Consider the following 26441-nt stretch of genomic DNA (forward strand, 5'->3'; position numbering starts at 1 on the left):
CACTTGAAAGTCACTGTGTGTGGAGCAAGGCCCAGATCAAACTCATACAGTACCACTCTACTCTGTGTCCAGTAGATGGCGCACTAATGCATGAATACGAGAATATTATTTTTACACGTTTTGAATCTTGTGAAGCTCTTCAAACTAAAGACTTACAGACTTTTGGGCTCTTGGTTTCAAAACCACATTCTTTGTTGAAATCAAAATGTCTGTAATCATAAACAAATAATTTTAGGGGAAAATTTATGATTATTAAGGAGCGTTTAACTTTAGTTGACCTGAGAGTCCCTAACTGTCTTTCAGGCTTGGAACACTTAGCAAACTTTGGATGTTTGAAAAAATGATTCCCCTTATAACACAGGGACCACACACACATCGTCTGCCTCCTCTCTGAGGCCGTGATTCTGTAAGATGTGGGACATCTTACTGTATAGAGTTGAGACATTAAGTTACTTTAAGTTCATGGTTTGATTGTGTCCATGTACCAATTTCTTCTCTGATGTCAGACTTGCGTTTTAATAAACATGCTATAAATTCAAATAAAGACACCTTAAGCTGAAAGAGTTTTTATTTTTCTATTCATCAAAGTGAAGATTCACCAGAAGTACAAGTTGTACCGCATCTTAATTCATTTACGATACAACACAACACAATACGATATGATACTAAATACTTTATTAAACCCCCAGGTTGTGGGGGTTCATGGCTAACATTATTATTACTTTACTCATCTTCCATCATCACAATAAAAAAATATGCCACAGAAATGTCATAATCCATCTCAAATTTGAATATTGTGAATACAAAATCAACATTTTCATACTTTTTTTTTTGTTCAGTTTAGCCACGTATTAATTTCCAGTTGGCTTGAACACGTTGCGACATCCCCAGGTTTGTACATTTCTAAAGACAAGCATCCCTTTTGTTTCGTAAGATTTATTTTTTTTACGTCACATGACTGAATCGTGTCCTGACGTCACCACCCTTCACGGAAGTCGGCGCTAGAGATGGTGGCGGCCTCGTCAGCCCAGCAACAGGAAGAGAATGTTTGCTTCCAGAGAAAGGATAATAACACCTGTTAGTAAGCTTTTATAACAGACTACACCTGCGGAAAGTTGTTTTCTGTTGAGCCTGCGGGGATTTAGAGAGAGCATACCTTCACCTGGAGCCGGCCTCTGTGAGTCTGAAGCAGGGCGCTGGAGAAAATGTCCCTGTTCCAGTCGGCACTGGATTTCCTAGCCGGGCCCGGCTCGTCCGGGGCGGCCAGCCGGGACCAGAATGATTTCGTCGGACAGGTCGTTGAGCTCGGTGACATGAAACTGAGGATCAAGAGGGTCATCGCGGAAGGTGAGATGATGTCCCACCACGACAAATGTTGACACCGTCTTGCGCGGCTAGGTATGCTAGCTAGCTGAGCCGGCTAACAGGCTAGCTGAGTGACATAGCTCACTTGTACTGATAGTGAATGACAATAGCGATTGCACCTGCAGAGCTATGAGTCACCAAGTAAACACCAGTTGATAATTTGGTTTCGTGTGTGTCTCACAAGCATCAAGGACGTTTCTAGATTGTGGTATGTCTACGTGAAGCAGAGACAACTTTGCCTTTCAGCTCGCCAACAAGTCACAGCGAGATACACGAATGTATTCAAAGCTGTATTTTTCATGTCCAGCTCCCAACCCATAGTTAGCTAGCTACATGCCTTTAAACCTTATCATCTTCCTTGGCAGCACGACGTGTTTGACGCAAGAGTAAGATCGTTAGAGAAAGATGAGGAAGGCATGGCGTGATGGAATGTAAATATCAGTGATGGCAAATGTTACCCAACCTTTTATCCACCAAGGAAGTTAAGGAGTCCTTTATAATATTAATTATACAAACAGCCAAATCCAAGCCTCTGCAGAGCTTTGTTGGGTCCTCTCTTGTGACAGATGGTTGAGTGCCAGCACTTGTTATGTTTCAAGCTAGGGCTGTAAAAGAAGAACAGATTGTCAAGAAAAGATCAATTGCGTTGATGAACCTGGTTTTTAAATGGCTCAATTGGTCCTTGGAAGGTCAGCATCAGGAAAGTTATGTTTTTGTTCACATGGCACCTTAAAAGTTTGACAAGTTTTACAATTTCTTGCCATCCCCTTTAGATCAGGATTTCCATTATCACGATTTTTTTTATGTTGAGTCTTCTTTAGCAAGCTGGAGATATAGTATGGTATATACTGTACAAGACTTAAGATCATATTTACCATAAAAGTACAATCTGGGAGCGTCCCTCCTGCAAAATTCAAAGGAAGCAGTGTTTCAGCAACTTAAGTTTATAATAATGAGTTTGTATCTAAAATTAGCAGCCTGAATTTGTTTGCATGCAACAAAACAACTGTGTCTGGTTACAAGGTAAGTGTGAACCCAAAGCTCAGGTTTCTTCTCCGTGGCTTTCAGCAGGGATTCTTGTCTTTTTTTCGCAGAGCGGCAAGACATTTCTTTCTATGCTGCCATACATGGATAGTTACTTGCGAAGTGGCTTTCAGAGCAGACAGACAGCAGACTAACCCCAACCCTGAATTTGGACCTTTATTTTGTGTTCAGTCTCAAATCAATTTAACAACAAGTGGCTAAATCTGTGGTTTAATCAATTGTTAAGTGTCAGCAGGCTTATTAGCATAGTCAGACCAGTAGAGTTGATTGTGTTCGTGGTGTGTGGCCCCATGGGTTCATCAAGCAAACTTGCTCCACTTTTTATGTAATTTATTATCATGACATTCCTACAACACAAGCCATCAAAACAACACACAAATAAATAAATATTAAAAGGTTAAATAACTAATTGGAGCTTAATCGTATTTATTTGTGATTTTTAACAACCAAGACAAAGTCGGCCAACGTTGCACGCATTTTTAGATTACTCCCCTCCTCACATCCAAAAAACGAGCTAGACGTTGAAGAAGTTGGCTCTGTTCTCTTTGTCAGCTAGTGGTGTGTGCATTGGGTACACCTTTCTTGGACCTTTCTGGCTAATACCGTCAGATTGTTTCAAGTGCAAGGAGACATTTTTGATAGAAGCAGTCTTTCTTTTGTAGTTCAGCTCCCACTACCTCTCTAGTCCTTCTCAAGCCTGTCTTTTAGATATAGATGTGCATATGTTATAAAAAAAAAAAAACATTACAGCAGATTGGGAAATCAACACTAGTAAAGCTCCAAAAAATATTATTTTCATGATTGATTAATGGATTGGTTTATTTATTTAATTAATTGTTAAGTCTTTAAATGCAAGAAAATGGTGTAAAATACTCATCACATCCCATTATTCAACTGATTCTGTTAAACAGAGAAATGCACACAATTGAGCACCAGTTAATAGTTTACATTTTTACTTAATAAATGACTTATAGTTAACTGATTATAAAAAACGTTATTATTTAACTTTTTGCAATTACACCATACTATCAACTAATCAGTCTTGTGACGGTGCATCCTCAGCCATGATGGCTTGTTAAAGAGAAGTTAAACACAAGACTCAAGCCAAAGCAGATGGTTAAGGTCAAGATCATTTTACACCATGCCTTTGCTCTTTTCAAACATCCTGCTGTTTGAAAAAGTGTCTTTGTTGTGTTTCCTCACCAAGGTCTTTCACCAGACTCAGAGAATACAATGGATGACTGTAACCAGATGGTTCTATTTTGTTGGGGCCATGACTAGTTTGTCTGTCTGCTAAATCAGCCACTTGGGCAGATAGGCAACAATCATGCAAGCTTTTTCTTTCACTTCACAGAATCTATTTGGATATAAGGAAACCTGGCCTTTCCTTTCTTTTGGCTTCGATGCTCTCTTCTGAGCAGGTGAAACAGTAGACAAGCTAGGCCTCTTTATTCAGAGCGAGGGTGGATGAGCCGTGCTTTATTCCTTATTTATTCCTGTAACTATTTAGCACATGCACAAAAAAATTACCCAAGCAAGATAATGTAAGTTTGGGTATAATGGAGTAGAATCTTTAGGCTGATTTTTCAGTATTTTTCCTGGAATGGATTGGTAATTGGAGCAAAGGAAATGGAGCCTTTCGAGTCACAGTCCTTCCCTTTGCCAACACAAAACAGAGGAAGACATGTGATACCCCACAGGGAAGGGTGTGCAGTCTTAAAGCAAAGTCGGTGATAAAAGTTGCTTTATAGGATGGACTTGTTTGATAGCTTGCTACACTTTGTGCTAAGTGTTTGTAGTGAGGTTAAGTATGCATTAAGTGCAAGGAATGAGCTCAAATTGCAATATAAGATTGTTGTTATTTCATAATAAAATCTTGAGGTTGTGTGACTATCAGATTGCTGTTTTGAATCCCTAATAAGGTTAAAAAATCAGAACTGGCAAAGTAAAAGCCTATGAACACGCCTGGGCAGTCTTTCCTTTTTGTAAATAAAGCTTCAAAGATCAGAATCTTGAGTGCCCTCATTCAGGTTTTCACAGAGCAAAGTTAGGCTGGTAGTTGATTTACTCATCGCTATGGTAACCTCCCCAGGGCCTAGTTTGGACTGTGACTTGCTGACTACATTTTTGTTGTGAGGACAGACACACACAGTTGATGAAAAAGTTAGGAAACCAGCAGTTTGTGTCTACTTGCCACATTGGTGATTAAATCTCATAGATGAATTGGTTTGTGCAGTGTTGAAACTGTTAGTGAACTAGACTGCGACCGATGGCCCATTTTAAGCTCTGGTCTCAGCAGCACTGCTTTGTAGAGTTGTAATTAAAGTGGTGTGGTCTATACAGTATGTACTGTACGTCCAAATGGGAACAGTCTGTTCCAGCTTTTTCAGTGAAAGACTGGAGAACGTCTGAGCAGGCAACTGATTCTTCCTCCTCTCTAATGGCTGTCTTATTATTACTGCAGGATTGCCCACATTATCATTGATATGATATGATATCATTGATGATTAGCGGTGGCCCGAAGAATAGAGAAGGGAGCTTGTGATAGAAAGTTTGGTCATGTAGTGTTGTGTTGTGTTGTTCAAGGCACTTATGCTCCAACTTCTCTGATGTGGCTGCTGAGTGGCCAGCAGATAACACTGTGGTTATAATTCAAAGCTTTGTGGTTTAAGTGTTTATGTATGTGTCTGAAACGGGGCGTAGCTGTTTTAGTGCTCCCTATAGTCACAATAAAGTCAGTATGGAATTGAATGGCCGTACGGTGTATGGTGTGCTGGTGGTATTTCCAGCTTCCACCTGTGTAACACCGACTGCTGCCGCAAGCTAACCCGAAGAACTCAGACATAGAAATGTGACATTAATTCAAGACAATTGCTACTCTGTATTACAACACATCACACTCAATTAACAGCTGAGACTGATATTTTTAAGAGCTTAAGAGTGCAATAAACTATTCAACAAGATAACATCCTGGTTGCTCTCTTCTTTTTCTCAGGTGGATTTGCCTTTGTGTATGAAGCCCAGGACATGAGCAGTGGTAAAGACTATGCCCTCAAGGTAAAATGAAGGTGTACCCACAGAGAAAATTCAACCTGTTCCTGCTTGTCACACGTTGAACCACTCTTACTGTACTCACTCCTGTGTTAGTAGACGTGGCAATGTCTCTAAATCAGGAACATTAGCTTTGTCTGTATTAACTGGTAAGTGGTAAATGCAGATCAGAAGGTAGTATACAGTATTCACTGTGCTACTACATACGACTGGACATCCAAGTGAGTACTAACACCTTCATTTTATTTATTTCATTTATTTATTTATTAACGAGTGACGACGCACATTTCATTTTACACATCAATGCTAATGTGCCAGAGTTAGCTAATAGGCTAATTTTCATCCGTCTCTGGGCAGGTTATAACAAATTAGCGCCTAATGTCATCACTACACTGCTTCATCAGAACTGCAATACCTTACATTACAAAGTATATGTATATAAAACCAGTAAGAGTGTATAAATACATGTATGTATAAAAGGGAGACCTTCTGCTCTTTTCCTTTTTGACACTATGCTAATATGCTAACCTCGGATCGTATTGCTGAGGAAACATTCATTGAGCAGGTTGTTTCTTAGAGACCGACAAGGCTCAAAGAATTATGGCACAGTTCTGATTATGTAGGGACCATCTGCTCCATACTTTATTATTCTGTCCATGTTGAAAGCGTACTACTGAATCGGGTTACAGGGTTGTGTGTTGTTGTCTGATATATCTGATATAACTGAAATGATAAATTCACAAGGGAAAAGCACGCTGCTACACAATAGCTGTATCGATGAAATGGAAATGGTTGGGGAAAAACATTAATGTGCTTAATATTTGGATTTTGCTTGCCTGGAAATATTGGTTTTAAGGTTCACTCTGGGTGAAGCAGGAGCAGTTAATATGATGATCTCTTCAAAGTAAATACTGTATAGAGCGTTTATTAATAGAGTGTGTTCGATCATTTTAATTTAATGTTTGATGACAAGACGGCAACAAACCAGTGGTCTGTGTGCATGCTTTTGTTACAGAGGCTGCTGTCCCATGAGGAAGAGAAGAGCAAGGAAATCATACAGGAAGTCTGCTTCATGGTATCCTTTATCATTTCCAGACCCTCATGAAAAGCCACTTTTTTTCCTGTCTTAATAATAATAAGTGTAGAGCATTTCTGTTTTAGCACATAGCAGAGGTTAACATGTGACATAGGCAAGTTGATAGTATACTGTCATTCCTGGATCGTTTGTAGTGTATTGGCAGCACCACACAAGCTAATATATATTTACAGTGCTTAAACCTATAATAGCATTGTGGTTTCACAAACACAGGCTTCTTTTTTATGTTATTCTGTCCTTGAAAGCTTGTCTAATGAATCTTTTCTAAAGCACTCTAGTGTAATGAGCAGGACAGAAGCACTTTGAGGGGATTTTATTCACAAGTGTGTTATTCAGTGGCTGCAGGAAGGAATATGATCCAAGCACTGAAGCATCTATTCTTTTTCAATAGCTGTGTTTTTCCTCAATGTATTTTTATGTGCATTTTGAAGTATCACATTTGAAAAGTGTGATGGAAATTTGAGAAAAACATCCCTAGTTTCGTAAACAAAAGGGTTTTATGCTCGTTTGTGGTGGCTTTTACCTTTTCCGAATAAGTTCTAACGTAGCAAACATTTAACTCTCATGACTGAGCAGCTGTTTCCAATCAGAGAAAGGATGAAACGCTGCTGTGTGCGCTGTTGGTGTTTCCTGGATATTTCTATAAAATTCCCATTCCAAGATTAATTCCCACATTCCTTTGTAGATGGCCAATGTGACTGTTTCTGTTTCTTTATCCCTGTCCTTCTTCTACTTTGAGGTTTGTTGGCAGTTGGCAAACAACTGGTTTTGTTTCCAGTTCACAAACTCTACTTCTTCTACTCCTTTACAGCCATGCGTAATGTAGCCTATACCGCCATTTTCTGATGAAACTACTATTGCGTAGCCTTGTCTATTCAATCCAAACCAGCAGATGGAAACACAGCTACTGTTTATATCAACGAGTTGCAGTTTTTATCAACAAGATAACTCTTTCAGTGGAGTGAACTGACAAATCTTCTGGCCAGCACCCATGTTGGGGTCATCTAGTGCATAGTTGGGCAAACGTTTCATGCTGCGTAGAACATTGCGTCATACTTTTGAATGAATCACTGTGTTCCTGGATTCATTGCAACATTGTGTTTTAGAATAAATGCTGATGAGGCAGAAACATAAAGTCTAAAAGTCACCACAAATTCTTTCTATCGCCCAACCATAATCTCCTCCTGCTTTTACTGTTTGAACAGAGAGCTAGAATAGTGTAGTAGTAGTAGTTAAGAAGAAGAAATTACTCTGCTTGCTTGGCTATGCATCAAAGTGAATGGCAGAATTTGTCATTAGAGGATGATTAGAGATTTCAGCTTGATGTTCTGAATTAACTGGCTTGACAACTAAGGAGTGTTTCTGCTGTATGTTCCTTGACCTGCTTGCTGTATAGAAAAAGCTGTCAGGTCATCCCAACGTGGTTCAGTTCTGCTCTGCAGCCTCCATCAGTAAGGAGGAGTCCGACACCGGACAGGCCGAGTTCCTGATCCTCACAGAGTTGTGCAAAGGTAAATACACACATTCCTACACACAGAGAAACCACGACTCTGTCTTCCAACTTTTGCATTGTTGACGGAATCAGCACTTGCAGTAAATCTGAGTCGTCAGAACCATTTCCCAAGAACTTTAAATGGAAAGCACACATGATGAGGCGGTTTCCAGTCTGCGGCTCTACTTCCTGCTCAGCTTCCTGTCTGTTCAGTGTCACTGTTCATTTACAAGACTGTTTTCATTCAGTAGGTTTCTTTCATAAGCCACTCTTGACTTACCCCTGAACATGATGTATTGGCACCATTCAAACACTTTGATTTCATTTTTACATCCACTGTTCTATGGCATGATGCAAAACCTTTATCTGTCTCATGCATTGTTTTTTTAAATTTCATCTGACAACTTACAATCAACAGGAAACAAAGGCATGTGGGCACTGGCAAGTGCTACTTTTGCTTTTTAATGACGAGTTTTCATTCATTCATCTGTTTGTATCTCTTGTGCCTCAGGTCAGCTGGTGGACTTTATAAAGCGGGTAGAGCAGAGGGCTCCTCTGTCATGTGACACTGTGCTGAAAATCCTCTACCAGACGTGCCGTGCTGTGCAGCACATGCACAAACAGAAGCCTCCAATCATACACAGAGACCTCAAGGTTTGATGTTGCTTAGTAGCTGGACCAGTGAATGATGTATCAAAGAGCTAATTATGCATTAATTAGATAAAATGCCTCAATATGACTATTTTGTATGAATAAGCAACTTAAAGCTCAAATGATAGTACTTTAAATGATGGCCTATTATGATAACTAATTGGTACTTAAACCTGTATTGATTGAGACGCTAACCTGTTGCTTACTTGACGTGTTGCAGATTGAAAACCTCTTGATTAGTAACCAGGGCACCATCAAGCTGTGTGACTTTGGCAGCTCCACCACAGTGTCACATTACCCCGACTACAGCTGGTCGGCACAGAAGAGGTCCATGGTGGAGGATGAGGTACAAACACACGAACACAAACACACACACATACGCGCTTGAGCATCAGTTAATCTCAACAGGGTCCTCCTTATACAATATTAGTATTTGAGTTTATTTAATAGTATTTATGGCTTTGATTTAACAACTAATGTGTGTTTTGAGAATGTTGAAGTCAAACAAAAAAGTGAAGTAATTACATAAACATTTCACACTGCTAAACATTTTATTTGAGGATCTAATGGTTCAAATTTGTCAAAGTTTTCCTTGATGCAGTTTATATTCCCTTTTTTTTCCACCATGAAAGTCAATTTTTCAATTGAGAGGAACAAAACGCATTTGAATTCACAGTGGATCAGTGGCAGTACTGCCATCATAATGATAAACAGGAACCAGAAACACTTGATTAAATTAACAGATAGACATCCAGGAAGCACTGCTTAATCAGGTGTAATTCTATTTATACAATAATCACACAGGCGGAGACTCACACACATGAGTCTTGCCACAGATGACCTCAGTATGCAGGTCTCCAGAAATTCTGGTTTCTGGATGTAATGACTTGCGTGAGAATTGTAGTTCAGATGTGAATCATTTGTTTCTAAAAGCTTGGTGAGCTCTCTGCGTGAAGACATAACATTGTGTCTTTTTCATGAAAAATACTGAGAAGAAAGGAGTTTTTTCTCAAAGCATTCCCCTAATTTTATAAATTTGGAAAGAAAATATGACTTTGTTGAACGTCAGCCCAGATTTACCAGCAAAGTATAGTTGAATACTTAGCTCTGGTTTTATCTTCTGTGTTAAGATTCCTTTTTTCTGTCTGTGTTTAGATCACAAGGAACACCACACCAGCGTACAGAACGCCGGAGATGATCGATCTCTACTCCAACTTCCCCATCAATGAGAAACAGGACATCTGGGTCAGAGCTTTTTTCATTTCTTCCAATGTTGCAGCTAATCAGTCATGGTTTAGACTTGACTGTTGCTACAGCCAAACTAACCGTTATGATACCTGTCGGGGAGAGATTCTGCGTAAAGATCAGTAGTCTTAGGAATCTATGAGGATTGAGCTGTGTTGTCAAAACGGCAAATAACATTGCTTATAGTCAGCAGATAGTCAATCAAATTGCTGTATGTTTTCAGGCTCTAGATAATAGGTATTTCCTTTATCAGAGGCAAAATAACACACAAGACATAGAAACACAAAGCGTTTTGTATGGGTAATTATTTACAGTCATTAACAAACATTAGCTAGCCCTTTTTCCGCTAGTTGCTTGGACCAAACGGTGTTTTGTGTCAACATCTTTTGTTGGGACTATTTCATGAATCACCTTCTGTTTATTAAGATACGTGGCTTGACCGTTTATTGTAGTTTTTATTTTTTTCCTCTCTCTCCATGCAGGCCATCGGGTGCATCCTCTACCTGTTGTGTTTTAAGCAGCACCCATTTGAGGAGGGGGCCAAGCTGCAGATCGTCAACGGCAAATACTCCATCCCTCAGAACGATGTCAAGTACACTGTGTATCACGACCTCATACGTGAGTGCTTTCATTCGGTGTCTGCTAGTTTCTGATTTCTGTCCATCTAGCCATCGATCCCACTGGTTTAAGCTGCTCTTGTGCCCGAAAGTCACAGCTGGTCAAATTCACTGTCATCCTCACCAGAGAGAAATAAGTTTAGGATTGCACATCTAAATATAACATTTATAAAGATACAGTAGCCTGAAATGCCAATGCAAGATGAATAATTGGCATTGGCATAATTGGCATTGCTGCCAGTGCTTTTTAGTACAGTTAAAGCTAAACTAATTAGGTTGAATAGCTCCACCTGCTGGATAATTTAAATCTATCCTTTTCCTGCAAACAGTGGTGCTAAAATTTAATAATTAACCTCAAAGGACTATATGAATTTAAATAGTGTGAATGTGATTAATGACAAATTGTTACTAATTAATCAACACATCCTTGATTTCCATAATTTCCTTAATAAGTCTCTACGTTTTTTTCATCCTCCTCATCTCTAAGTATCTCATCAGGTTTTTAACTTCTCCTCTCTGCTTTCTAGGTTCCATGTTGAAGGTGAACCCAGAGGAGCGTCTGTCCATTACAGAGTTGGTCAACCAGCTCCAGGAGATAGCAGCAGCACGCAACGTCAACCCCAAGTCTCCTATTACAGAGGTACGCATGATTGTGTTCAGTGGTGTTGTAAAAAAACACCACCGCACCAGATTTAAGAAGTGATACTACACTAAAACTGTGCTATCTTTAGCACATAGACTGCTCTATTCCCGTTTTTACTACTATTTATCAGTCCTTGTCTTGAAGTTAAAAGCCATTAGTTTATTGATTTATTTTAAACGAAAAGATTGTAGATTTTCAGGTATTAATTCCACTGAAATGGGGCAAAGTCATGTCCATGGCTTTGTATTAAAGGGCGTGTGGTTTATGAGTTTGTCTTATCTCTGACTGTTAAAAGAGGCTTCTCCCTCGGGTATCAGTTTTGTGAGGGAGACAACTTTCATCAAGTGCATTTGGGAGTAAACAAGTTGATTAGCTGAGACACAGGAGCACATCCTCAGTGTCTGCCAGGGTATTGACAGGCCGACCACACGGCTTCTTCCGCTGTGTGTGTGTGCGCGTGTGTGTGTGTGTGTGTGTGTGTGTGTGTGTGTGTGTGCGCAATCGTGTCCTCAAATTGCTGATGTGGTTACACTTGTTCAGCCACACACATAAGCAACACACACACACACACAGGGGCAGGCTCAAAGGAGTCTGTATTCTCTATCCCAAGCTCCTCTCTTCCCCAGCTGGCATGGTCCTAATGGGTCCAAAGAGAGACATAGAGGTGGAAAATGGGTCAAGCTGAATTAAAAATAAGCATGAAGCGAAGCCAACACCTCAGTAGTACAACAGTATTTTGGGTGGCACTTATTTCTTTCATCTACCACCCACAGTGGCTAATTTGGCACAATCAGATTTAAGACTTTAGTTGCAGTTTTGGAAGAGAAAAGCATTTTACCCTGCATGGTGGCTGGCCATTACCAACTAAGCAGCCGCGGCTTCTTCTGATTCTTACCACAAATCCACAAATCCTGGTACTTATCACCAAATCCTCAGCCACAGTTGTGATTTATAAGATGTAAAGCTGATTTCAATGTCAAAAGACTCCAGGTTTACAACTTTCTGATGTGTCACCTGGCTGATGTATAGTTGAGCCAGTGTATGTATCCTGAATTATATTTCTATCCATTTAATGTCAGAAAACATTATTTTTTCTGTCTTTTTGGAAATCATACACTGGTTACCACTGCAGAGACTATCTATTTTTTTAGTGCTGCAGACACATGACTCTTCCATCTTATTCCAGGATTATGTGATGGCTTAAAACAATTAAGTAAATTGAAGAGTTCTTCTATATCTCAACCGATTTCTTAGCAAAGTGAATCCTGATAAGGCTGGTTAATGTGTGCAGAGCGAGGGCAGATCTGGCGATCGCTGATCTGATTAAGGTTAAGAAGGGGTTTCTCTGCTGGACATAAGGAGAGTATAATCCTACTTCTCCTCCTCGTTCTGCTGCTCCGCGGCGCAGACATATGGAGAGGCAGACTGTGAGATGGAGCAGAGAGGAGGGAGAGGAGAGAACTTGTGAAGGAAAGGAGCAGAGATGGAAGTGAAACACTGAGAGGGAAATACGGCAGACATCACCAGAGGGGAAGCAAGAGGCAGAGGCTGTCCGGCTGCCTTAACGCAGACCCAGACGCTCCAGTTATCATCTGAAAGTTATTCTATCGAGCACGTCCGATGCAGAATTTTTTTTTAAATCTCCTTTTTGGAGTTCTTTTGAACTTGTAGTTTTACATTTAGGGACAGAGCAAAAACCTGTTGCTTAACACTGAAGATTTGATTGATGCTCTTCTCTGTTCCTCTGTTTGTGGTCCTTATTCTTTTTTATTCTATGTAATTTGGTATTTTTTTTAATCCAATTTTCCTTTTTTTTAGATTCGTTTTTTGCATTTCATGGGAATATCTTTGTTTTTCTGATGATTTTCCCCTCTCTCTGTCTCTTAACCTCTTTTTGGTTGCTGCCCCTTGTTTGACATCTTAGGCAAAATCTTAGGTCTTGGCTGCAAGTTTTTTAAGTTTTTTCGTCGGCTTGTTTTTTATTTTGTTGACCTACCTGTTACAATGTTGAGTACGTACTATTGTTGGCGTCCAGTGTTTGATGGCTATGAATGTCTGCAGCTGCTGGAGCAGAACGGAGGTTTTGGCAACAATGGAGCCCAGCCGCCCATGCAGATCCACAACGTCCACAACAATGCAGGTTCGTCTAGATAACAATATTGTGTTGGTGCTCTGTGTGTTTGGGACACTGTCCCAAACACACAGAGCAAGGTTGTTAGAAAGGTTGCAATTGTCTTTGTTTCAAGTGTTCACACTTCAGTTGGAGAGGGTGAAACTGAATCTTCTCTAAAAACAGAGCAGTAATGTTGTGTCATTATATCGGTGGCTCTTTCCAAAAGTAAGATTTAACAAGTTACTGATTTGATGAATGACAACCAATAACCCCACAGGGACCCTTAGCGTATCCATAAATATGTTATACTGTACTCTAACAACATAACTCATGTTATTACTTAGAAACAGCCATAGAACTGTCTTATAAATTGTACCTTTGAGGTGCAACTGAGCAGGGCTTTTTTATTTCTATAACCTTTACAGTAATTCCTAATCAGTCGGGAACATATGTATACACACACACACTGCAGACCCCACCCATATCCCACCCACACTGCATTCACTGTGTCAGTTGTTTTTAGAAATGACCGTGACAACCTTTGCATGGTGATTTATAGACTACTTTATAGATATTTTACACTTATTCTTATTTTAAATCATTTTGAAATTCGTTTGGAGCAGCGTTGTTGGTTCACCATGCTTTCACTTACTGCTTCGAAGCACACACAATATTCGAGTCACTCTCTAACCCACCAACCTTCACTGATCTTGATCATAAAGCTGATGTAGCTTGTGTAACATATTCAACAATAAGAGATTTTAATGTGTATGTCACCGGCCGTGATGGCTGTGATACCAAGTCCATAAGTTGATTTTAGTTAGAGCTGCAAAGATAAGATGATTAATTGTCTTGCTGATTGAAAGAAAATTAATTTCCAACAGTTATGAAAAAAGTAATTTTCCAGGCAAAAACGTCAAACATTTTCTGGTTCCAGCTTGTTAAATGTTTTGTTAAATTGGCACTTTTTCTCTAAAGTAGCATAATAGGCTTATCTTTTTTCCCCATCCATAGACACAAACAACCATACACACACACACACACACACGCACACACAGGCTGTGTACTGTCCATTTAAGAGGATTTCTGCACTGCCACTCCACCATCTGTCGGAAGGCAGAATATCTTTGCTCTTTTCCTCGAGGAGTGTCTGCAGTCCTCCTGTCCATTCATACTAGCACAACTGGGAAATGAATGATGAGTCAGTCTGAGTCATCTGTGTTGTTTATTTATTTATGCATTTACTTTTAAATGTTTTTCTTAAACAAACTTATTTTCCGACTAATCATTTATTCCAGCTTTGTAAACATATATTTTCTAATGCATATAGGTCCATTTGTTAGGTAATAATTTAAAAATACAAATGCTATAAATACTCTGGTGCAAAGATATTTGGTTGTCATTGTGAGATGAACTTCGACTAAACCCAGCGTCAGTGTTTAAGCCATGACAATGTATGCAAATGTTTTTATGTGTATTCATATCATACCTGTAGGAGTGTACGATCCTGATCAGGCAGGCAGTGGCCTCTTTGATATCTTAAGGGGAGGAACAGAGCGCTTCCTGACCAACATAAAGGACACTTCCTCTAAGGTCATCCAGTCAGTAGCCAGGTAAGGTGCTCCATGATAATCGTTGTTATTTATTCATATCACATTTTCAGTCATATACTTTTCACTTTATCTTAATTGTCCTGGCACATCAGTTAGCATTGATTGTGCTTTATTCATTTTACATGGCAGTTTTGGCATGTGTGGCTGAAGATCTCACGATTCCTATAATGTTTGTTAACCTACGGTGTGGACTGATACTTCAGTTAAACTTTTCACATTTTGCACTGGCTACTTTAACTTCACCTATGCCTACTTATTTAAACTAGACAATTCCACCACCATGTTCGCTTTAGTATGCTTTCATGGTCCATGGTTTGCTTATTGTCAGTCATCGTATTTCATCACAGGTGCAGCTACCTGAAGTGAATGTAGATGATTTTACATCTTCAAATTGTCAATGTAACCATTCATACTCGTACCTACCCTGCCCCCCATTTTACCTTTTAAAAGGAACATTTTGCTGCTCGACTGTCTGAAATGTGTTTTTACACTCTGATGGCAGACTTTGCAGTTGTAAAGACAAACCTTATATCAAATTGTGTCTCTCTGCAGCTCTTTCACTGACCTAAGAACAAGTCAGTGAATGGTAACAATCAGTGACACTGCAGAAATCATTCACAATGATTGCTGATGTAATAGACAGATGGCTTCTGTGACTGACGTGCGTAAAAGGGTTGAAAAACAGCAAAGTGTTCCTTCAATAGCCACTCTAGCCATATCCGTTCAAGTTTAATGTTTCATTTGGTCACTATATCATCGGTTTCTTCCATTTTGTTTGGTCCTTTTGTTTATTTTTTTGTTGTTTCTTTTCTCTGTCCCAATCCCTCATGGTCCCACTATGTGTCCATCACCTAGCAACCCAAGGTAAATATGGGTCGGTGAAGTGCGTCAGCTCATGCGTTGCTCTGTCTGTGTGCTCCTGTAGTTTGTGTTTGATTTAGAAAAAGAAAACCCCTACTAAGCCGTTTGCTGTGCTGTGTCTGTCATCACAGCTTGCTGATCTTAACATCACACATTCAATAATTCAGTTGAATGAAAGCAAAGTGTGACCTGATTGGATGAATGAGTATAATTTTAAGAGTGAATGAAAGGGTCAAATGATTGGAAAACATCATCAGGGAATAACAAAACAAGTGACACATATACTTAATGCATGTAAATAATTTGGACAGTCATTAACAAGTCTAAAATTTCTTTCAGACATTAAAATTAGAGCTAGTGGTGTGGCATTGACATCCTCTTTACAACACCTGCTATGCAACATCTCTAAAAGTTTTGTCAAAGTTGAAGTGGTCTGTCAACTTAATTTAGCTGCTTTTGTTATACCAGTCATTGGTATCATTTGTGAAGAATTTCTAGCTGTCTAATCTTCATCTTTAACCTATTTCAGTGGTTCCCAACCTTTTTTCTCAGGCGTAGATGACCCCAGCAGCCCTGTCAAGAAAACTCAAGCACCCCTTCCTTCATACCACCATTTATGCTAACCACTCCATTACTTTTAGCAAACTATATCTGTTATCCACTTCTTTTAACTCTTGTAACTGTTAGTCTTGTAACTATTACTTTAAGCTATTCATTTCAGCCATTTACACATTACTTTTAGATTTCTATTTCATCAATGTATCCATTACTTTTAGCTAACAGTTTCAGCTGTTTATCCATTACTGTTAGCTAACCTTTTGAAGTGTTAATCCATCGCATTTAGCTAAATATTTCATCTGATAGTCTATTACTTTAAGCTAACTATTTGAACAGTTTATCCATACTTTTAGGTATCCATTTCAGCCAGTTATCAGTCACTTTTAACGAACTATTTTAACGTTCCTACTCACTTGCTAACTTCCCGTGTTTTCATGCACTTGCAACACATTGTTTTGGGTGTTAAATCTGATTCAATATGTGTATTTTTTTATTAGTTGAATCAAATTAGTATTTTATTTATGTATTCATTCAAAATTAGTTGAGCTACAATCTTTCCACATACCCGCCACCAAATTCAGAAGTACCATCAGGGATACAGGTACCCCTGATTGAGAATCACTGGCCTATATGAATGAATGACTGATTGAATGAATGAATGAGCGATTAAATAAATGGTAGTTGAAACATTTTAATTTGGCTCCACAGCTTACTAAAATCACCATTTCAGCTATATCTGTGTCCTAACCAGAAACGCCTGTGTGTCCTGACACCATATAGATACAACTGTCAGTTTGTGTCACCAGTGTACATAGTTTTATTTTATTTTGTTTTATTTATTTAGTTATTTATTTTTTGCTTGACCTATAGTTTGTTTGTGTGTACAAGATCTTGATATTCAGTGGGAATCATGTTGCGTTGTTCTTGCTGTTGTCATTGTTCAAATACGGTTTCTTTTGCTGTAACGTCCAATGTAGCGTACTTTCTACATCAGTTAACTGCCAACAATATTTAACCCCAAAGGAGCTATATACAGTAAGGATCTTACTGAGTGTATTCTCATGCAACAACAAGGATCTGGCAGATGCATGTGCTACATTAAAGACTCACAGGAAACATCAACTGTGAGTTTATTAAGTCTGATTTGTGGGGCAGGCTTCATCAGAGCTATTTAAAATTCTGTATTGTATGGTAGCCCCAGCGGAAATGCCCAATCAGGCATCAATTAGGCACCTCTTCATCCTGCAACCTTGTGGTGTCAAAACCAGTTATCTCTCAGTATATTGTAATGCAAAGCTTTCTTGTTTCTTAACCAGTTTGTGTTACAAACCTGTTTGTTAGTGGCTGTATTTGTGCAGTCTTCAAGACCTTAGTCAAACTGTTTTGTTTCTTTTTAAAAATTTCTAGGGATTTTGTTTTTTCCTCCCTACTATGTTGTACAGCAACTCCTTTTGTAAGTGTACTTGTAATGTCTGTTACAGCTATGCTAAAGGGGACCTGGATATTTCATACATCACCTCCAGAATAGCAGGTAGGCGTCGTACCCTCCATAAAACCTGTTGTTGTTACTGCATAATCCCATAACCAGTAATGTATTAACTTCATTTTTCACGTTTGTATTTGTGTGTGTTTGTGTAGTCATGTCCTTCCCAGCAGAGGGGGTTGAGTCAGCGATAAAGAACAACATCGAGGACGTCCGTCTGTTCCTGGACTCACGTCATGCTGGCCACTATGCTGTGTACAATCTCTCCAAGCGATCGTATAGGCCTTCACGATTTCACAACAGGGTATGGAGTGTGTGTGCGTGTACCATTTTGGTGGGTGGATGTGTGTCAGAGCTGATATTACCAAACTCCCCTGTCTCAATGTGGGTCATGGGTCATGGATTGGATAGCTTATTTTGGTCACAGTGTCAGTAGTGTTTTTCTCTATTTGGCACAGTAATACACAGTTTTATTATTGCCACAGTATTTGCTTTTGTTAAAGTTGCAAGGTTCTTGTTGTCTTCAGGTGTGTCCTTTTTTTGTGCGTGCAGGTATCGGAATGTAACTGGCAAGTGCGCCGTGCCCCCAACCTGCGCAGTCTCTACAGTGTGTGCAAGAACATGCATCTATGGCTGAAACAAGACCAGAGGAACATCTGTATAGTACACTGTCTGGTGAGTCACCTCTTATGATAGAGATGACTAAGATGACTGACTTGGTTCATGCTCAGTTGGTTTCAGGGGTTGAAAGGAAGTCAAGATCCTGACATAAGTAGATAATAAGGAACAAAGATTAGGTGCCCGCAACATCTTTTAATGTCACCCTCATCTTTTCTCTTGGTAGGACGGACGGGCAGCATCAGCAGTGGCAGTTTGCTCCTTCCTGTGTTTCTGTCGCCTCTTCACTACAGCTGAGGCTGCTGTCTACATGTTCTCAATGAAACGCTGCCCACCTGGCATTGCGCCCTCACACAAGAGGTAACACACTCAGGGTGTTGGTCATTTGATTTGACCCATGATTTGCGAAATAGGTCCTCAGCCAACCCCAAATGATTTCTTGTATTCTATTTCAAGCTTTTATCTCCTCCTACACAAATTATTCGCTGTTATGTATCTCCAATCCTCGCTTTTGATTGTCGCAGGTATATAGAGTATATGTGTGACATGATGGCAGAGGAGCCCATCATCCCCCACAGCAAGCCCATAATAATTCGCTCCATCATCATGACACCCGTGCCGCTGTTCAACAAGCAGCGTAATGGTTGCAGGCCATTCTGCGAGGTCTATGTTGGAGACGAGAGAGTCCTCACCACATCACAGGAGTATGACAAGATGAAGTAAGTTGAAACACAGACACACAAGAATTCCTTCTCGCTTTTCCTAGATAAAAAGTTCAATTATTAATTTTCTTTTTCTTTTTCCAGGGATTTTAAGATGGAGGACGGGAGAGCGGAGATCCCTCTCAATGTGACAGTCCAAGGAGATGTACTGGTGGTGATCTATCATGCAAGATCTACACTGGGAGGACGTCTGCAGGCCAAGGTACAGGCAGACACACAAGATCATCAGTTTTAGAATAGATACAAGGAAAATGATGATGAATATGGACAACAAGCTTATTTAAAATTCTTTACTTTTGTGTTTCAGATGGCATCTATGAAGATGTTTCAGATCCAGTTCCACACAGGCTTTGTCCCCAGAAATGCGACCACTGTCAAATTTGCCAAGTATGTGCACAAGTTTAAAAAATGCAATACTTTTGAATAAACAAGATCACTGACACTCAAAGCTTTACACTGTAATCATCTACAACAGACCTTTTATTTTTTAATTAACTCTTTCTCCATAACTTCATCTTTTCCCATCTACCTGTTCTCCTGTCAGGTATGACCTGGATGCCTGTGACATCCAGGAGAAGTACCCAGACTTGTTCCAGGTCAACCTGGACATTGAGGTGGAACCCAGGGACAGACCCAGCACTAAGACCCCTCCTTGGGAGGGCTTCCAAACCAAGGGCCTCAACCCCAAAATCCTTTTCTCCTCTCGTGATGAACAGCAGGAGATCCTAAGCAAATTTGGTAGGTGGCATTCCTTCTCAATTCACTTATAAATCCGACAGCTGTCTTATTTTCGTCACTCAAGTCCATTGGAAGCATGTTGTTCTCCAGTTTTTCTCATTCAAATGTGCACATGAAGTAAACATCAAAATTTCACAACTACAGGTAAGCCCGAGCTGCCTCGTCAGCCAGGTTCCTCAGCATTTTATGACTCTGAGTCGCCCCAGCCGGCTCAGACTCCAGAAAGCTCCAATACAGCAGAACCAGAATCTCCTGGTAGCACCGATAGTAACGCCAACAACTTCTTCCAAACACTGGATTGGGAAGGTACTGTACTTGTGTTCTCATCTTAATAATTCAGCTTTAAAATTTCTCTGTAAAATAATTTATATTTTGCTTAGTGTTTTGGTTATGGCCCTCCTTTCTAAAGGAGTTAATTGTCTGCCTTAATTCTCCCAGAAAAAACATAAAACATTTGCCTTCCTCTTGATTTACCACCCCCCATACTGATTCTTAAGATTTCCACTTGTATTTGTAGATGTGCGTGGCTCTCAGGATGCCTCAGACAGTCAAGGAAGGGGATCGATGAATGACCAGGAGGACCTGAGTGATCAATCAGAAGGAGAGTCCTACTCTTATTCTGCCCCCAGTGGGGAGCCACTGTCCCGTGACCCCAGCGAACCACTGTTTGATGCTGACTTCCAGGTGGGCAAAGTCTTGGAGGGATGATTATGTCATAATCTACAATCTGTCATATCTAAATGTTATGCTACATTTTCTTCCTCCTTCATTCCACTAACTTCTGTCTCTTCTCGGTGTCCCCTGTCTCCCCCCAGAGTTCCCCTCCTTCAGCCCAGGAAACTCCTACAGGTGACACAGCTGACCTCTTGGGGTTAAACTCTGACCCTCAACCCCCTCCCACATCCTCAACCTCCTCCTCTGCACCTCATCAAGGGGGCCAGGGAGGAATGAAGGCTGCATCCAGCAACAGTGACCTCCTTAATGACCTGTTCGCTCCCCCTGGTGGTCAGACAGGAGCAGTGCAGGAAGACTTGTTCTTCAGTGGGCCAACCAGTGGGGTTACACCAGACTCAAAACGTAAGGGTCGAGGTTTATTATGTGCTGGCTGTATTATTATAAAAAAAAGGTTTCCAGTCATCCTTACTACATTTTTTCACTGTGTCTGTGTTTTAGCCATGGGCGACCTGTTTGATCCGTTTGGGATGGGGTCTGGCTCTGGTGTTGGCTCCAGTGTGGGTTCGTCTCGGCAGGCCTCTGGACCGGACCTGTTTGGAAACTTGTTGGGTTCTGATAGTTCAGCCACCAGTGGGTTCAGTTCAGCTCACAGTAACGCCACTCCTGCTTCCAATACGAGCCTCTTCGACCTCAGTAAGTATATTGGCTACCGTTACATCACTGAAGATTATGTCCCAAAAGTTCCTCTGCTGCCTCATCAAGGTAACATCCTAAAGAAACTTAATTGTTGGTACTTTGGATGATTGTGTCTTAACAGATAAGCTAGTGAATGATACCCCTAAGATGACATCATCAGCCAGCCAACCAGACCTGCTGGGTGGGTGGGACAGCTGGGCAGCTGGCAACACCGCTAGCATGAGCGCCACCACCAGCAAACCCAGCTATACCAACACAGGTAGGTGGAGAAACATTGTTTAGGGGTTTGTGGCCGACTGAACCTTTGCGGATCCCTTTGAATTGTCCGTTTTTAGACAATCTTAAAAACTATGAACCCAGAAGATTTTAATTCACATATTTTGACTGTTTCTGTAGCTTCTGGTGTGTCATCTATGTCGAAGGCCAAGTCTCAGACCTTTGATCCTTTTGCCGACCTCGGAAACCTGGGATCCAATTTACCAGGTAAGGGGCGGGGGCAGACATCCAATGGCTTGTAATGGTACTTTCAAGAAAAGAAAAAAATAACTTATGAAATAATAAGCTCATAAATTTACCTCAAGTTACTATAATTTCTCTGTGTTTTTGGCAGGTTCCTCGGGGCCTTCTTTTAGCACAAAGCCGCCTCCCTCCTCTGCTAAGCCTCAAGCCCAGCCCTGGCAATCTGGAAGACCCACCTCTGCCCAGAACAAACCATGGATACCTGGGTCAGGATCTGGGTCCACACCCAAAGCATCCTCAGCGTCTCAGCCTGCAGGCGCACAGCCCAACAAACCCAACTACAACCTCAACTTTTCTAGTGTCATTGGTGGGAGAGAGGACAGAGGAGTCCGTGGTCCTGGATTTGGTAAAAGGGGTTTTAATTTTCGCTTATATAAATAAATAAATAAATGAGATTTGTAATAAGCACCAGAATTCACAAGCTTCTGAAAATAGTTCTTAAGAATATCAGTCAAAGGATTTCTCCAATCAAAATGTACTTTCATCTTTTTATTCCCAAACAATTTGTACCATAAATTTCTCTGTGCTGTGTTGCCTCGCAGGCCCGAAGCCGAAGGTGAAGGAGGATGATTTTGAGGACCTGCTGGAGACTCAAGGTTTTGGCTCTAGGCCTGATAGGAAGGGACCAAGGACCATCGCTGATATGAGGAGACAGGAGATCACTAAAGAGATCGATCCACTAAAATTACAGGTAACTATTTAAATTCAGCTCAGTTTTCTTGTGACTGAAGGGTCACTGTTCCATTATTTAGATTAACAGAATGCATCTTCAGTGCTTTAGAAATAAATAAAGTAAATCAGCTTTGTCCACTGAGATACGCAACAGATTATTTTGCAAGAACAAAATGGGATTCTGAGCCACTTTAATTGGTCCTTTCAGTTACTTGCCAGAAAGGCTTCTTAGATGGACCAAACATGGCACCTTTTGGCAGGTGATACCCAGACCTTTGCATATTGTAGGGAAGACTATTGGTACCCTGGTCTGGATCCCTGCTAGACCATACGCATAGTAGCCTCAAAGTGCTACTCAGCCTTTCTCCATGCTAAAAGTAATAAAGGTTTGTTTTATCGTTTTGCTTCAGATCTTGGACTGGATTGAAGGGAAGGAGCGAAACATCCGAGCTCTGCTGTCAACTCTGAATACGGTGTTGTGGGAGGGTGAAACCCGCTGGAAGCCTGTGAGCATGGCTGACCTGGTGACACCCGACCAGGTGAAGAAGTACTACAGGAAGGCTGCGCTGATTGTCCATCCAGATAAGGTACAGTATATCATACTGATGTTGCATTTAGCCAAGGCAGAAATGGAAACTTACGAGACAATGACGAGGAAAAATCTAATTCTGTTTATCATAAACACTATTTAAAGCAGGGCTGGGCAATAAATTGATATTAGGTATCAGTCTCTATTTTTTATTAATTCACAATGTGTCTCTCTCTCCCTCTGCAGGCAGCAGGCAAGCCTTATGAACAATACGCTAAGATGATCTTCATGGAATTAAATGATGCCTGGTCAGAGTTCGAGAACCAGGGATCCAAAGCACTCTTCTAAAACCCTGGTCTGGATCCCAGCTAGACCAGACCAGACCAGACTGGACTGGATTTGGCCTAACCAAACACGGCTTAGACTGGGCCAGATTGGACAGGACTGAGCCCACATTGGGCCTTAGGGGGCGCAGAGCCTCTGAGAGGTGTCCTCTCTACCATTCCCTTCACTCCCCTCGTCCGTCTTTACTTTCTTCTGTTTCTACAGTCGAGGAAAAAGACAGTTTGCCTCAAGTCTGGCTGTACTGAAAAGTTTCCTCGCTGGTTCCTGATGAGCCAGTTAGATAAATAGATTGTGCTAGTTCTTAAACTCACTGCCTACCTGTACGACTGCCTGAGTGGTGCTGCAAACAACAGGAGGGAGGAATGGGTGACAATCACATGAAGAAGAGAACATGGGAAAAAAATCAGATAATACAAAGACTTTGAAGAAGACCAAGCTGATTATCATGACAGTGGTGTTCAGATAAAAGGATAAAACGACCCCACACTCATAAAATTGTGGTAAATTTTGGCTGTGGCTGATAAGTTCAATCAATTTGCAAACAGCCAGTCATTGACCTGACTGGTGAGACAAAAAAATGAACATGGCTTTAAATTTTTCAGCATGCCAGCCAACATGGACGTTAACAGAACATTTGAATGTTTTTAAAACTTAGTTGCCTCAACAACAAAAAAATCGCCACCATTGCTGATGAATCTCGGAACATATCGGCCACAGTGACCAATGGATAGAAAAGGAAAAACCTCTTATCCTGTCTCTAATAGAAGCAGGATTAAAAAATCCTAGGGTTTTAAAACAAGATAGATCGGTCGATAATACCCATTAATACTTTGTAGTGCCACTGCTACACATTTCGGGATCAGCACTCGGTTTGCTCTTGAGCCATTTCCTCTCCAGAAAGACAAGACTATTGCCTGCTGAACACTACTAGTGCTGCTTCTACCATCACAGTTACTGCTTCATAAACACACTCCTCAGATTGGTGTTAAGACCTGCATCCTAAACTTCCAACAAAAAGGAGCCCCGTATAAACCCGAGCGGGCGGTCTGTTGTTGTTGTTTTTTTTGAAGTGCTCTTTTAATTCCACCCACTCAGGCTGTACTGTGTAGCTTACTGCATGCTCTCCCACACCAGGACCTCTAAAGAGCTGGAGGGAAGGTGTGTCGGATTTCAAAACCAGGGTAGTCCAAAATGGGCAGGGGGGGCTCTTTATTGAAGTGCTCTTTTTCTTGTAGCAGAAACAGAGAAGAGTCTACCTGCATGATGACGCTGAGAGGCATACTACATGCCTTCCCAGCGCTCACACATCTCCATCGTCAATGTCATTATTAAGCCCTCTCTTTGTCTCTGTAAGCCCCACCCTCTTCCAGCACCCCAGTTCAGAGGACATTTTTCTTTTTTTACTGTCGGTGCATAGGAGGAGATCAAAAAGTGAAGGAATGAAAAGAGAATATGGTGATTTAATCTGGTTGCTCTTGGTTTTATGCTTTCATGTATTTTTTGGGTTCATTCTGAGCATTTTTCATCACTTCAGTGTAAATATAGAAATATTATCACCCATCAAGTGGCTTTGTTAAGATTACAGCCTGCGCAGATTGGTTTGTTATTGAGCTTCATGCCTGACTGCGAGTGAGTGAGTGAGTGAGTGAGTGAGTGAGTGAGTGAGTGAGTGAGTGAGTGGGCGTGTGTGTGTGTGTTCTCCTTTCTGGGAATAGATAGTGAAATCCTTTCAGACTTCATGCTTTCTTATCTGCAGTCACAATCTTTTCTTTCTTAATTTAATTTCTTTCTGCAACCCTTTTTTTGATGTTTGTCTTTTCAAAAAATCTTTCCAACTTTTTTGCTCTTTTTTTTTATTTCACGTTTTACCTCATGGACCAATCAAATCACCTGTTTTCTTATTTATTATTATGTTTTTTCTGGGGAAGGGTTATGGGTTATAATGACATGTATTCATGCATATTAATGGCACAAAACAAAACAAAAAAATCAGATAATATATAAGTGGAATGTGCTGAGTGCAAATGGGACCGTTGTTGGTTGAACACAGTGAGCCTCTCTGTTGCTGTTTTCATTCCAAAGCATTGTTATTAATACGAATGTGCTTTTACAAATATATATCCTCTATGTTGTTAAGCGGTATGTGTTTATCATTTGTCTGTTTGGTCTGTCTTTTTGTTGTTAATTTTTTGTTTTCCTCTGAAGGCAGAGCAGAGTTTGGTGCTTCTGTTCTGCATTTTGACATTTTGTTAAAATTCCAAGACGAGGGGCCAGTAAACCTAAGTAAGAAAAAAATAAATAAACTGATGCTTGAAATTCAGTTGAAACTCTCGTTGACAGTATGATCATAGTATAAAGAGGAAGGGTCAAACAACCACACATCGACAGTGTTTACTGTACCAAATTACATCATACTAATATGAATGTAGATTTCAGTGCAAAAACAAATAATTAAAAAACATTTTGATCTGCTTTGTTGTCTTTATTCGAAAGATTCACGACCAGTTACTTCTCAGTGGTAGAAACTTTGCAGTCGGTGTGCTTTGGTACTGAATATCAGTTTATCAATCTCATCCCAGTAATGGTGTGCTGTTTTGTTTGTGACCAGAAAGTGTAAATGATTTGGTTGATTAAGGATTTATCAAACATAGAATATTTGTAAGAGACACAACCAAGCCAGGTGGATGATACCAACAATTGTATTATTTTAAGTTAATGTGAGTAAGTTACCCATGTACCTTTTTAGACATTTCATAATAAAAGTAAATCTGACCTGACGGACCATTTTCTGGATTAAAAGAACATTTCATAGAAATTGGCATTTTCTGCAATTTAGTTTATTCTATGATAAATGTAGTGGGTAATTCATTAACAAGCCCAATTCTATACCCATGTCCCTTTTATTGAGTGAAAGAAGTAGAAAGAAGAATTGGTTAGATCTGGGTTAAGATTTTGGTATGTTATTGTAAACAGTGTAATTGTTTGTCAGACTAAATCTCTAAAATTTTAAAAATCCATTTTATTCTTTTCCTACTCCAGCTGCAGTTAGTAATGATCAGAATTAATTTGACTAATTTCCTTTGAGTCAGACACAA

The 26441-nt window shown here is 40.3% G+C and overlaps 1 protein-coding gene and 1 long non-coding RNA gene across 2 annotated transcripts; one reads left to right on the plus strand and one right to left on the minus strand.

The window, feature by feature from the left end:
* Positions 1-920: 920 nt before the first annotated feature.
* Positions 921-1386, minus strand: LOC140995837 (uncharacterized). Its single transcript, XR_012178789.1, has 2 exons — positions 1157-1386; positions 921-1051 (listed from the first exon to the last, which is right to left on the minus strand). It is a non-coding gene; the product is annotated as an uncharacterized lncRNA (long non-coding RNA).
* Positions 1043-25818, plus strand: gak (cyclin G associated kinase). Its single transcript, XM_073465959.1, has 29 exons — positions 1043-1347; positions 5405-5466; positions 6476-6535; positions 7953-8067; positions 8560-8702; positions 8920-9045; positions 9855-9944; positions 10427-10562; positions 11089-11201; positions 13266-13344; positions 14813-14930; positions 17831-17880; positions 17988-18136; positions 18385-18507; positions 18677-18810; positions 18975-19169; positions 19257-19374; positions 19480-19559; positions 19717-19910; positions 20055-20216; positions 20428-20594; positions 20726-20987; positions 21084-21278; positions 21403-21540; positions 21678-21764; positions 21892-22146; positions 22343-22491; positions 22883-23059; positions 23248-25818. Exons 1-29 carry the CDS (start codon positions 1206-1208, stop codon positions 23347-23349), a joined length of 3921 nt encoding a protein of 1306 aa, XP_073322060.1. The 5' UTR covers positions 1043-1205; the 3' UTR covers positions 23350-25818.
* Positions 25819-26441: the final 623 nt, after the last annotated feature.

Source organism: Pagrus major, chromosome 5 (genome assembly GCF_040436345.1).
Source record: "Pagrus major chromosome 5, Pma_NU_1.0".
Taxonomy (NCBI): Eukaryota; Metazoa; Chordata; class Actinopteri; order Spariformes; family Sparidae; genus Pagrus; species Pagrus major.